Source organism: Odontomachus brunneus, unplaced genomic scaffold (assembly GCF_010583005.1).
Source record: "Odontomachus brunneus isolate Ranch 3 - 2012 unplaced genomic scaffold, Obru_v1 Obru_scaffold_047, whole genome shotgun sequence".
In the NCBI taxonomy this organism is placed as follows: domain Eukaryota; kingdom Metazoa; phylum Arthropoda; class Insecta; order Hymenoptera; family Formicidae; genus Odontomachus; species Odontomachus brunneus.
The window spans coordinates 1,443,580-1,457,914 of NW_022639497.1; the positions used below are offsets into that span (position 1 = coordinate 1,443,580).

Consider the following 14,335-nt stretch of genomic DNA (forward strand, 5'->3'; position numbering starts at 1 on the left):
ATTACTCGTACGAGTAATAAAATTATTGAACGACAGCAATTATCACTGGCCAAATTATCACTTATCAGTATTAAATTTCTATAAGGGAAGTCTGTCGCCCTGTATGTTACTCCACTTCAACTTCACTAACAAACGTGTTCGTACGGCCCTGATATGTTACATGAGATTTGGCACGACTTGCTCGGCTTTTGCCGCAAATTTCGTCTTGTTCGCTATTTGCTGCAAATTTGTTATCACACTCGGCACGATTTGCTCAGTTTCTGCTATCAATATGCCATCATACTACTAATGATAGATTGTCCGGTCCGGTCCGGTTTTTGTCAGCAGTTTGCTATCACGCTTGCTAACAGGTCGTGTCGCAATATTGCACACATTTTGCCGACATTACTTGATATAGCAAATCATGCTGCAATTTTGTCGTTATTCTGTTGATAAAACTTGCAGCACGCTTTGCCAAAATTTGCTTTTGGCACGTTTGGCTATCAGGGGATATATTATAATCGTCATTTCGCCAGCAGTTTCATCGCTCGTTGATATTGTATAGAAATGCTCTATACAATTTGCTTCGTTAGGACAAAACATGTGATCTAGTTTTGTTGATAACGTTATATTGGCAACTGCTTAGATAACAAATTGACAACAATTAAAGCAGTTAATGCTATGAATAAAAACAGCGGAAGATCTTTAAGGATCTTAGCTTTTTCTTTCAATTTTATCGAATATGTTGCTCTACTAAAAAAACAAGAAAGAATAGACGAAGTAAATGTGCAAAATATTTAGAAAATACGATAGTCGTATTATTGACATACGTGAAATATCCAATGATATCGATAACGTTGTTGCATAAGTGCTTTTATATAATAACATTACAAGCTGTACGTTGCATCTTTCTTCATTTATCACAAACCGCGCGCTGCTATCGTCCAATAGTGTTAGTTACCATGCGCTTATAAATTGTCGTCAATGTAGCCGAGACACTTCAGTCGACGTCATCGAGCGAAATCAACATTAATCAAAGCTGAATACTGTCGGAGGTTTTTTCTTGCCGTTCGTTAATATCAATCACGGGCTTTTCAAACCATACGTAAGCAATCTACTACAAAAAACACTAGTGCTTTTAGATAACTGCACCTTCTATACTAAACGCAATGTGCATATGTTTTTACCTTAAAAAAAGTAACAAAACAGAAATGCAGTGCAAAAAGAGTAGTAAAAACAAAGTGGAGCAACTTCGTGCTTGATATTGCCGCAATTTTAATTTCAATTCAAAGAATGTTCTACTCAGATTACAATAATGGACTATTTCGGTTTCGAGAGAAGATTGTTGTTCTTCCGTGTATATGTTTTATAATCAACAAAAATTTTTCTAGTCTATTTTTTATTTACTGACGCTAAATAACTTTACGAAACTCTAGTTATTCAAGTTTAATTTTCCTTCTCTATCTTCGTATGTCGTATAAATATATCGCAAATTGCATTTTGATTTCGAATATCGTATGTTGCACTTGTTTAGAATATCTGAAATAAGTCGTAAAAAACGATCGAGTTATTAATTATATCAGAGTAAATTACAGCATTATATAAATCTATACTGGAATAAGTCATGAGTTCGTACGAGGGCTTTTCTACCAAAGCTATTCACGTTGGACAAAATCCGCAACAATGGAGTCATTATGCATTGGTACCCCCCATAGTGATGTCTACTAATTTTCAACAAAATCCTTCTGATCATAGAGTAAGAGAAACAAAAAGATCTTGTCATAATTTATTCTTAATTCTACTCAGTCAATGTGTGATTAATCGATATCAATCATTCTCCCAATTCAGCCAATTAGTATCAATTATAACTAGCAAAAGCTTTGTATTCATTTTTATAATTATTAATAAAATTGACATAAATCAAATTTTGTGTATTTTTTTTAGTAAATTTTGAAACAGTTCTTAGCAAAATACGTTTATACTCAGCAAACACAATATTACATGTAACATACATGTTAGTTGTAATTTCTTTCTCAACAATATAACTGTTATATAACATGCGTGTTATGTAACAGTTATATTGTTGAGTAGGAAATTACAACTAACATGTACGTTAGACGTAACATTGTGTTTGCTGGGTAAATTATATTTATGAAATTTCGGATATAATTTGAAAATGTTTCATAGATTTATTCAGAACTAATTATATAATAAGAATTATATAATAAGAAACTAATTATATAATAAGATTATAATATCAATTATCTAATTTAGAGTTTCCTATATGGCAGAAGTGACAATCCTACACGCAAAGTATTAGAAACTTGCCTGGCTGCTCTAGAAGGTGGCAAATGCGCTGTCACTTATTCTTCTGGTTTAGGAGCTACAACAGCATTGACAAGTTTATTAAATTCAGGAGATCATCTTATCGCTGGAGATGAACTTTTCGGTGGAACCAGTAGTTATTTTCGAACCGGCTTAACTAAAAACAATATAGATCTTACTTTTGTAGACATGACCGAGCCACAAAATGTTATTGATGCTCTGAAACCAAATACTAAGGTCAGACTAAAAATAAATAAAATATTATTTAAAATTATTTTTAAGAGAACATTTTAAAATATTTAATAAAACTGCTTTAAATATTCTTTGATATATTTTTTACTATATATTATCATTATTATCACTTACCGCATATCATATTATTGCCTGTTCGGTTATTATATTGCAAATTATTCCAATTACAGATGATATGGTTAGAGTCGCCAACGAATCCCACGCTAAAACTGATTGACATCAAAGCTATCGTTGACATTGTAAAGTCTCGCCAGTCAGACATAATAATAATTGTCGATAACACATTTTTGACGTGTTATTACCAAGTGCGTTTTATATTTTGGAAGAAATAATATCAATATATGTTCTGTTTGGCTTCTGTGTTGGTGTCGGATCCTTCATAAATTTATTTTCAACAATTCGTGAAGATTACATTTTACAGTTTCAGAAAGAGGAGTAATACGAAACTGAGTTGCTCCTCTGCCGATATTTTTTATAACAAATGTAGAAGAGTTTGAATTTCATATTTTTTTTATACGCATGCTAACCACTTTTGCTATATAAACTGCAACATGATCGAGAATTTCATAAACTCCTATTGTATTCCGTAAGAACCATTTGTGTTGCTAAATAATATCTATTTTTGTAGATGGTTTTTATATCATATTCGTTCATAATTCTATCAATTTGTCTGTAATCTCTTATATGTAATAATATCGACGCCAGTAAATATCGACTAAATAAAATTACATCAATTATAATTTCCTACTAAACAATGTAACTATTATGTACGTGTTATATTACACTCGTACTCTGGAGTGGAAAACTGTATAATATTGATTTAATATAACTATTATTCGATATTTATTAGGAATATATGTCTATTAATGGTAACAGATATCCTAACAGATATGCTTTATTTTTAAAACAGAAACCCTTGGAGCTCGGAGTTGACATAGTAATGTATTCCTTAACAAAGTATATGAATGGCCATTCAGATGTTATAATGGGTGCAGGGATTACACGCCGGGACGATCTCGAGAAGAGAATGCGATATTCTCAAAATAGTAAGCCCAAGAAAATTTCTCTTACTTATATTCGATATATAATGTAAACGTTCTTTGAATCTAGCAATGGGAATTATCCCATCACCCCATGACTGCAGCATGGTCATTCGAAGTTTAAAAACGCTCGAAATCAGGATGGAACGGCATATGAAAAATGGTCTGGCCATAGCGAAATTTTTGGAGAGCCATTCTAAAGTGGAGAAAGTGCTCCATCCATGTACGTATTCAATATTCTTCGCTTTATCTCATAATGCAAATTTTAATTATGATAACGAGATATTTAATTATTCGTTTGTTGTACCACTCGTCATTATCTGCCTTATCAATACACAACAAGTTATAGATAAGAAATGTCTTTATGTTGTAGTACTCCCTTCGCACCCGCAACATAAACTCGCAATTAAACAATTAAAAGGTTACAGTGGAATGGTATCTTTCTACTTGAAAAGTGACCCAACGAAGTTCTTAAAGGCACTGAAAGTCTTCACTCAAGCCGGGTCGTTAGGGGGTCCCGACTCATTGGTTGAAATGCCGTAAGAATATACAATTAATTGACCGTAATTATATAAGAATGATCCAACTCACATGAAGTACATTTCAAGAAAAATAAAGATAAAAATATGATACATAATTTTTAAAAGTGTAAATAGCACTAAGGTTTTACACAATCATTCAAGCATGATCAATCTTTTTCTCCTTAAAAGTATTTATAGGCAAGGTTAAACCTTAAAGAAATGGGTAAAAAACGCACTACTAGAAAATAGAAACTGTTTTTAATTAATTTTAGGTGCTCATAATGTTTGAATGTTTTTTTATTTCATATAGGAAGATGTATAAACTACTCATTGATAAACAAAAATTCAAAAATCATTATTTTGAGGCTTGGATTATTCCTACATAACTATGGATAATTAGCATTATATATTAAGAAATCTAAAATGCATTATGTATTGATAAATAAATGTTTTCCTTTTTCGTAGCTTCTTCTTGTCGCACTCTTCTATACCCGTGAAAATACGACATGCCTTAGGTATCACTGAAAATTTGATTCGAGTGTCTGTTGGTCTTGAAACAGAGCAGGATCTTATAGCCGATCTCCAACAAGCACTAGATGCTTGCTAATAAAGTTATTTTAAATAGCAACGTAACATAACAAGGGTATGTAACAAGGAAATATTTGCATACATTTTACAATATAATTCAAATTTAAAGAAATTCATATGAAAGTTCCATATTATTGCTTACTGCAAGAGTGATGTAAAGGCATAATTACAACAATAAATACATCTTCGATACGAGCAAAGAGACTTTATATTTATGAAATATTTTTATAGTCGATAATTTCTTGCTATTCATATGAGAAATATATTTTGACACATGTAATCATTTGTTCCAATCTCTTTTCAGTATTCTAGTTTTGAGACTGTTTCAAAATAATAAATTCAGTTTCTAAATATAAATAATTTAAGTTTGAAAAAATGCCATTCATTTATTTATATTAGAAATTAAGAGATAAAAAACCAAATTTTTCTAGTAGAAATTGCAAATAAAGTTAACACAACTGATATTTAATCACTATAGACGTAGAATATTCTCAGAATTCTCAGAAAATCATGTGCTATCTGGGGATGTCTTAAAGATGTCTTATGATCCGATTTTGGACATTGTGCTGTCTGGGTTTATTACGAATTACGGGTTTATTATACGTTTCGAAGCATTTGCGTTATCAAACAGAGCCTGTCCTATGTTAACTGTTCCATCAATTTATTCGAAACTTTTGTCAATTGTATGTGAAAATAAATAATTTTCTATATTTTGTTTTTCTTTCCGCCTTTTTCTCGTTTTGCTCATACATTTACACTTATTTCACGTTAACTGAACTGAATTTCAGACATTGCTCATACATTTACACTTATTTCACGTTAACTGAACTGAATTTCAGACGTAACTGAAACAGTCAAATCTGTACTTATTCGCTACTAATAGTTAACTTTCCGTTGTGTACTACATGTAATAAATTAGATTTTTACTTAACTTTATATAATTTTGTAATCATTGGTTAAATTAGTTGAGCGATGATACAACGATGTTAAATAAGATAAGATAGAAAGAGTTATCAGATAGCTGAGTAAGATATTAAGACGTAAATAAGCAAGTCGTGAAACTAATAGGGATATACTATAATCGTCACTTTGCCAGCAGTTCAACGCTCGTTGATATTCTATAGAAATGCTCTGTACAATTTGCCTCGTTAAGACAAAACACGTGATCTAGTTTTGTTGATCAGCGTTATATTGACCAACTGCTTAGATAACAAATTGACAACAATTAAAGCAGTTAATGCTATGAATAAAAACAGCGGAAGATCTTTAAGGATCTTAGCTTTTTCTTTCAATTTTATCGAATATGTTGCTTTACTAAGAAAACAAGAAAGAATAGAGGAAGTGAATGTGCAAAATATTTAGAAAATACGATATCATTGACATACGTGAAATATCCAATGATATCGATAACGTTGTTGCATAAGTGCTTTTATATAATAACATTGCAAGCTGTACGTTGCATCTTTCTTCATTTATCGCAAACCGCACGCTGCTATCGTCCAACAATGTTAGTTACCATGCGCTTATAAATTGTCGTCAATGTAGCCGAGGCACTTCAGTCGACATCACCGAGCGAAATCAACATCAATCAAAGCTGAATACTGTCGGAGGTTTTTTCTTGCCGTTCGTTAATATCAATCACGGGCTTTTCAAACCATACGTAAGCAATCTACTACAAAAAACATTAGTGCTTTTAGATAACTGCACCTTCTATACTAAACGCAATGTGCATATGTTTTTACCTTGAAAAAAGTAACAAAACAGAAATGCAGTGCAAAAAGAGTAGTAAAAAACAAAGTGGAGCAACTTCGTGCTTGATATTGCCGCAATTTTAATTTCAATTCAAAGAATGTTCTACTCAGATTACAATAATGGACTATTTCGGTTTCGAGAGAAGATTGTTGTTCTTCCGTGTATATGTTTTATAATCAACAAAAATTTTTCTAGTCTATTTTTTATTTACTGACGCTAAATAACTTTACGAAACTCTAGTTATTCAAGTTTAATTTTCCTTCTCTATCTTCGTATGTCGTATAAATATATCGCAAATTGCATTTTGATTTCGAATATCGTATGTTGCACTTGTTTAGAATATCTGAAATAAGTGGTGTAAAAAACGATCGAGTTATTAATTATATCAGAGTAAATTACAGCATTATATAAATCTATACTGGAATAAGTCATGAGTTCGTACGAGGGCTTTTCTACCAAAGCTATTCACGTTGGACAAAATCCGCAACAATGGAGTCATTATGCATTGATACCCCCCATAGTGATGTCTACTAATTTTCAACAAGATCCTTCTGATCATAGAGTAAGAGAAACAAAAAGATTTTGTCAGAATTTATTCTTAATTCTACTCAGTCAGTGTGTGATTAATCAATATCAATTATTCTTTCAATTCAGCCAATTGGTATCAATTATAAGCAAAAGCTTTGTATTCATTTTTATAATTAACAAAATTGACATGAATCAAATTTTGTGCATTGTTTTAGTACATTTTGAAACAGTTTTTAGCAAAATACGTCCATAAATTATATTTATGAAATTTCGGATATAATTTGAAAATATGTTTCATAGACTTACTCAAAAATTACTTATATAATAAGATTATAATATCTAAGATATAATAAGATTATAATATATAAGATTATATAATAAGATTATAATATTACTTATATAATAAGATTATAATATCAATTGTCTAATTTAGAGTTTCCTATACGGCAGAAGTGACAATCCTACACGCAAAGTATTAGAAACTTGCCTGGCTGCTCTAGAAGGTGGCAAATGCGCTGTCACTTATTCTTCTGGTTTAGGAGCTACAACAGCATTGACAAGTTTATTAAATTCAGGAGATCATCTTATCGCTGGAGATGAACTTTATGGTGGAACCAGTCATTATTTTCAAACCGGCTTAACTAAAAACAATATAGATGTTACTTTTATAGACTTGACTGTGCCACAAAATGTTATTGATGCTCTGAAACCAAATACTAAGGTCAGACTAAAAATAAATAAAATATTATTTAAAATTATTTTTAAGAGAACATTTTAAAATATTTAATAAAACTGCTTTAAATATTCTTTGATATATTTTTTACTATATATTCTCATTATTATCACTTACCGCATATCACATTATGGTCTGTTCGGTTATTATATTACAAATTATTCCAATTACAGATGATATGGTTAGAGTCGCCAACGAATCCCACGCTAAAACTGATTGACATCAAAGCTATCGTTGACATTGTAAAGTCTCGCCAGTCAGACATAATAATAATTGTCGATAACACATTTTTGACGTGTTATTACCAAGTGCGTTTTATATTTTGGAAGAAATAATATCAATATATGTTCTGTTTGGCTTCTGTGTTGGTGTCGGATCCTTCATAAATTTATTTTCAACAATTCGTGAAGATTACATTTCACAGTTTCAGAAAGAGGAGTAATACGAAACTAAGTTGCTCTTCTGCCGATATTTTTTATAACAAATGCAGAAGAGTTTGAATTTCATATTTTTTTTATACGCTAATCACTTTTGTTATATAAACTACAACATGATCGAGAATTTCATAAATTCCTATTGTATTCCGTAAGAACCATTTGTGTTGCTAAATAATATCTATTTTTGTAGATGGTTTTTATATCATATTTGTTCATAATTCTATCAATTTGTCTGTAATCTTATATGTAATAATATCGATGCCAGTAAATATCGACTAAATAAAATTACATCAATTATAATTTTCTACTAAACAATATAACTATTATGTACGTGTTATATTACACTCGTACTCTGGAGTGGAAAACTGTATAATATTGATTTAATATAACTATTATTCGATATTTATTAGGAATATATGTCTATTAATGGTAACAGATATCCTAACAGATATGCTTTATTTTTAAAACAGAAACCCTTGGAGCTCGGAGTTGACATAGTAATGTATTCCTTAACAAAGTATATGAATGGCCATTCAGATGTTATAATGGGTGCAGGGATTACACGCCGGGACGATCTCGAGAAGAGAATGCGATATTTTCAAAATAGTAAGCCCAAGAAAATTTCTCTTACTTGTATTCGATATATAATGTAAACGTTCTTTGAATCTAGCAATGGGAATTATCCCATCACCCTATGACTGCAGCATGGTCATTCGAAGTTTAAAAACGCTCGAAATCAGGATGGAACGGCATATGAAAAATGGTCTGGCCATAGCGAAATTTTTGGAGAGCCATTCTAAAGTGGAGAAAGTGCTCCATCCATGTACGTATTCAATATTCTTCGCTTTATCTCATAATGCAAATTTTTATTATGATAACGAGATATTTAATTATTCGTTTGTTGTAACACTCGTCATTATCTGCCTTATCAATACTCAAGTTATAGATAAGAAATGTCTTTATGTTGTAGTACTCCCTTCGCATCCGCAACATAAACTCGCAATTAAACAATTAAAAGGTTACAGTGGAATGGTATCTTTCTACTTGAAAAGTGACCCAACGAAGTTCTTAAAGGCACTGAAAGTCTTCACTCAAGCCGGGTCGTTAGGGGGTCCCGAGTCATTGGTTGAAATGCCGTAAGAGTATACAATTGGCTGTAATTATGTAAGAATCATCCAACTCACATGAAGTATGTTTCAAGAAAAATGAAGATAAAAATGTAATACATAATTTTTAAAATTGTAAATAGCACTAAGGTTTTACACACTCAAATATGATCAATTTTTTTCCTTAAATTATTTATAGGCAAGTTTATAAATTATTTATAAACGTTAAAAAATGGGTGAAAAATGCGCACTACTAAAAAATAGAAACTGTTTTTAATTAATTTTTAATTAAATAATGTTTGAATGTTTTTTTATTTCATATAGGAAGATGTATAAACTACTCATTGGTAAACAAAAATTCAAAAATCACAATTTTGTGGCTTGGATTATTCTTATATAACTATGGATAATTAGCATTATATATTAAGAAATCTAAGATACATTATGTATTGATGTTTTCTTTTGTAGCTTCTTCTTGTCGCACTCTTCTATACCCGTGAAAATACGATACGCCTTAGGTATCACTGAAAATTTGATTCGAATGTCTATTGGTCTTGAAGCAGAGCAGGACCTTATAGCTGATCTCCAACAAGCACTAGATGCTTGCTAATCAAAGTTATTTTAAATAGCAACATAATATAACAAGGGTATGTAACAAGGAAATAGTTGCATACATTTTACAATATAATTCAAATTTAAAGAAATTCATATGAAAGTTCCATATTATTGCTTACTGCAAGAGTGATGTAAAGGCATAATTACAACAATAAATACATCTTCGATACAAGCAAGGAGATTTTTTTTTTATGAAATATTTTTATAGTCGATAATTTCTTGGAATTCACATGAAGAACATATTTTGACACATGTAATCATGTGTTCCAATCTCTCTTCAGTATTTTAGTTTTGAGACTATTTCAAAACAATAAATTCAGTTTCAAAGTATGAATAATTTAAGTTTGAAAAAGTGCCACTCATTTATTTATATTAGAAATTAAGAGATCAAAAACCAAATTTTTCTAGTAGAAATTGCAAATAAAGTTAATACAACTGATATTTAATCACTATAGACAATTTTTATTTGTCACACTTTGTCTTAATAAATTTTTCATGGTATATTTTGTTCCATGTTAAATAAAATACTACCATATAAAAAATAGATGTTGTTTGTACTATCAATGCATTGTAAGTTTATTATTTTTCAAAGAATTTCCTGAACTATATACTAATGCACACAATGAGTTAAAGTGAAAAAAATTTTTTTTACACTCTATTGCATCAATATACACTAGTTTAGGGAGTTCCTTGAGAAAAACAGGCCTTGTAATGTAATTAATTAGTGTAACATTTGACCATGTAACATATTTCTCCTCTTATTGGTATACTATACCATAAACAAAGTTACTTCTCTAGTATATTCATGTGTTGAATGATAACTATTTACAGAATTTTAACTATTTACAAAAGAATCCTTGGCATAAGAGAAATGATTAAGCGGGATAATGCAAGCCAGAGTGGAAGTTAGTTGATTCGTCTGATTCAAAATTTGTAATACGCAACTCTCTATATCTCCAATACATTGTCTAGTAAGAGTTTCATGATTCTTGTAGATAGAGATAGTATATTTTATACTTGGTCTACTTGATATATAATGCCGTATAAATCATCCAGAATCGTCATCGTGCCTGTATATAAGTTACAACCAAGCAATGATGGGATATTGGGAGAATTTCTCTGTGATAGGAGCCCTTTACATATGTGAGATGATGTAGTAGCTCAATACAGCAATTTCCAACGACGGATTTAGGCGCAACATAAAGAACCCATAGGTAGTCCGCACAAAATACCCGACTATTTATCTATTGCAATTTGCCCACGTTTCTTCTGCCAGTGTCTAGAGCTAAGTTATGTTTAGTAATGTGCAAGCAACATGAAAAGTGTAAAGTTAATATTGATATAAGTTAATACTGGTAAGAGATTTTCTGCAGTTTTCCTTGCAACAAATGTTGATATTCGTATGATTAATCAGCTATAGACAAAATAAAATAATAAGTTTATTGTTCATGAACAGCATTCAATTTCTTTTACAAAAATTCTTTTTTTTCTTCTTACAATTCTTTTAGGCAAGGGATCTTACGATATCTTAAAGTAGGCACTGACACTATCACAGCATTTGCGAATAATTGTTCCGATATCTCTTGTCTCTGGTTATTTTCTTCTTCTTTTTATTATTATTTTACTTGGACTCAGACTTATCTCTATTGTTTTTTTACCCAAGATACCGAGATACGAATTCCAAAAAAATCAGTTCCGAAAGTATTCAAACACGTTTTAACGTAACGGCGATTAGGCCGGAACTTCTCTGATTATTTTACTTGGATTCAAACCTTTCTTTAAGTTCTTTCACTAAGGTACGTTTCTCGCCAAAGGGGTTAATTTTCTAGGTCAAAATTTAAGAAGAAGAAGATACGTGTCTCAAAAAATCATAGGTTCAAACATGTTCGCAGAGAGTACAAACTCCCTCTTGTAAAAATTGGTCCCCGTTTTTAGTCGCGCCCTCTGAGATAATCTCTGGATGTGGCCGAACTAAACGGGTCATGCGGAGTGGGAATACAACATCGCGCGAGTTACCGAATACCTCATATAATTTAGTTTCTTCATTTTTTAATTCTTATCATCTTATAAAAATAGTAAGATATATATATTTATATATTTATACATATGCATATATGCATGCACACAACTGTATATGTGCTGCTTGCTATTGCTTGCTATAACGTCTGTCACATTCATACTTCAATTGGCGCGCATCCCCATTCCGCATGACGTCACCCGTTTAGTTCGGCCACATCCGGAGATCCGGAGAAGTATAGAGCGTGCCACTTTCCAAACGGGAGTTTGTATTCCTGATGTTCGAACACGCTTAACGTAATGGCAGTTAAGCCGGAACTTATTGTTCGATATCTGCCGATATCCCACCACTGAGATGCATTCAGAATAGAGATGCCCGATTCTTAATCGATTCGATTCTTTCCCTAACAAATTTAGGGAAAAAGAGTTGTTCGTGCTGCTTGCATGTTTCATACTTTTTGCTTTTAAAAAGAGATGGACGCCTAATCAGACGCTTGGAAGAAACAATCGAGTTAGTTGTCTCGTTTTTGCTTCTTCGAAACATTCCAATATACTTCTGTCTAGTTTTAAATACAAAAAGTGCGAAGAGTGCAAACAACACGAATAAGCCTATTTTTGGGGAAAGAATCGAATCGATTCAGAATCGGACATCTCTAAGTTCAGAAACATCACCCGGATATATATGCTGCGTTAGAGTGAGATACGAGAGTGAGATAAAAAAAGAGAGCACCTAGGTGACGTTTTCGAACATACCACAGCAAGGCTGCGTTTCAAAACTTTCGACGAGTAGAGTAGCATTTAATTGATCAATCAGAACAAAGAGAACTAAAGTCAGCTGCATATGGTGCTTTTGTTTTTTCGTACTGAATTGCTTGATGGAAATACTCTAGTTTGATTGGTGCATTTCCATTGGGTGGGATCCGATTGACCACGGTACGATTGGACATAACCAACCGATGCAAAGGTTGAGTTCCCACTGAGCGCGTCACGCGTCGTGTCGTCTGCCTGCGTCATAAGTTAACCAATCAAATCCTCTAATTGGGATGACACGATGCACGACGCACTTGTTCCAATGGAATGATTTGATTGGTTAACTCATGACGCAGGCAGACGACACGACGCGTGACGCGCTCAGTGGGAACTCAACCTTTGCATCGGTTGGTTGTGTCCAATCGTACTGTGGTCAATCGGGACGCTCCCATTTCCATTCATCTTTAGAAATGTATTAATCATGCACCAAATGTAAATTTAATGTAAGATAAAATGTTAACATAAATGTTAATATAAAATATAAATATTTCAATATTTAACAATAGTACTATAAAAATCTTTAAGGATTAAAAAAACTTTGATTAAATTTAAAACTTAGACAAGTCTAAATTTAAATATCGTACCTTAAATTGTGTGGATCTTTTAATTTGTCGAGCAGTCTGAATAGTTTGATCGTATAATTTATTCGAAAACTTTTATCAATTTTATGTAAAAATAAGTAATTTTTTATACTTTGCTTCTCGTTCTTATTTTGCTTATAAATTTGTATTCGTATTCGTGTTAGACTCTTATAGAAATAACATACTAAGAATCATTGATAATTACTTATTTTCAATATTAAAAATACTGGATAATAAGTAATTATCAATGATTCTTAGTATGATATTTCTATAAGGGGATGCAACTGAAAAAATCGAATCTATATTTATCTACTGCTCATCATCCTTTTTCCTCTATCGCTATTGTACATCAAGACAAGTTAAACTTTTCAATTTCTAACTTCAAAATTATAAATTAAATTCAAGAAAGAATTTGCGTCTTCTCTGCTTTTATTAAAACTTAAGAATGTAAAAATCTGAAATATTTTGCAATTTATAGCATTAATCAAGCGATAAGACGATAATATTAAATAAGACTGATAAGATAGAAAAATGTCGATCCGTTGGGTAAGCTGTTTCCGATGACCTAGTCATCAAATTAACAAAGATATATTAACAACGAAGATACTATTATCGCGATGTGCAATTTACTTGCCATTTTATTACCATTTTATTGCCTATTGATTTTCAATAAAATACTTTGTGAAATTCACTTTGGCTCATATTCTGAACTCTCTTTTATCGATAAAACCCAGACAGCACAAGATCTCCTCAGGACGTTCTAAGGACATCCTGAGGACGAAGAAATGTCCTCAGGATTTCCTTAGGATGTATTCTAGATGTCCCCTGGACATCTGTACTGTTAGGGAAGTGCGCCTTAAATATAGCTTCTCAGCCAATCAGGTGGCTTCTAAGTCTCTTTTAGAGGCTCCATTTATTGTTAAAAGAGAATTCAGAATACGGGCCTTTATCAGAAAAAAATATTTAATCTAGTTTTCAATCTAGTTTACTATCAGCATTGTATCGAACAACTTATATTAATAGATCGGCAACAATCAAAATAATTAGCTTTG

At 31.6% G+C, this 14,335-nt stretch overlaps 2 protein-coding genes across 2 annotated transcripts; both read left to right on the forward strand.

Annotated features, from left to right (window-relative positions):
* The first annotated feature begins 916 nt into the window (after positions 1-916).
* On the forward strand, positions 917-5,425 carry LOC116844856 (cystathionine gamma-lyase-like). Its single transcript, XM_032816941.1, has 8 exons — positions 917-1,084; positions 1,575-1,735; positions 2,254-2,541; positions 2,727-2,861; positions 3,467-3,602; positions 3,667-3,819; positions 3,970-4,135; positions 4,583-5,425. Exons 2-8 carry the CDS (start codon positions 1,604-1,606, stop codon positions 4,722-4,724), a joined length of 1,152 nt encoding a protein of 383 aa, XP_032672832.1. The 5' UTR covers positions 917-1,084; positions 1,575-1,603; the 3' UTR covers positions 4,725-5,425.
* A 726-nt stretch (positions 5,426-6,151) lies between these two features.
* Positions 6,152-10,049, forward strand: LOC116844855 (cystathionine gamma-lyase-like). Its single transcript, XM_032816940.1, has 8 exons — positions 6,152-6,365; positions 6,859-7,019; positions 7,419-7,706; positions 7,892-8,026; positions 8,626-8,761; positions 8,826-8,978; positions 9,126-9,291; positions 9,730-10,049. Exons 2-8 carry the CDS (start codon positions 6,888-6,890, stop codon positions 9,869-9,871), a joined length of 1,152 nt encoding a protein of 383 aa, XP_032672831.1. The 5' UTR covers positions 6,152-6,365; positions 6,859-6,887; the 3' UTR covers positions 9,872-10,049.
* Positions 10,050-14,335: the final 4,286 nt, after the last annotated feature.

Coding starts and splice junctions, on each gene's coding strand:
- LOC116844856 (XM_032816941.1), top strand. CDS start 1,604: ATGAGTTCGTACGAGGGCTTTTCTACCAAAGCTATTCACGTTGGACAA. Junction 2,542..2,726: donor CTCTGAAACCAAATACTAAG/GTCAGACTAAAA, acceptor TTCCAATTACAG/ATGATATGGTTAGAGTCGCC. Junction 3,603..3,666: donor AATGCGATATTCTCAAAATA/GTAAGCCCAAGA, acceptor CTTTGAATCTAG/CAATGGGAATTATCCCATCA.
- LOC116844855 (XM_032816940.1), top strand. CDS start 6,888: ATGAGTTCGTACGAGGGCTTTTCTACCAAAGCTATTCACGTTGGACAA. Junction 8,027..8,625: donor TTTTGACGTGTTATTACCAA/GTGCGTTTTATA, acceptor TTTTTAAAACAG/AAACCCTTGGAGCTCGGAGT. Junction 9,292..9,729: donor GAGTCATTGGTTGAAATGCC/GTAAGAGTATAC, acceptor TTTCTTTTGTAG/CTTCTTCTTGTCGCACTCTT.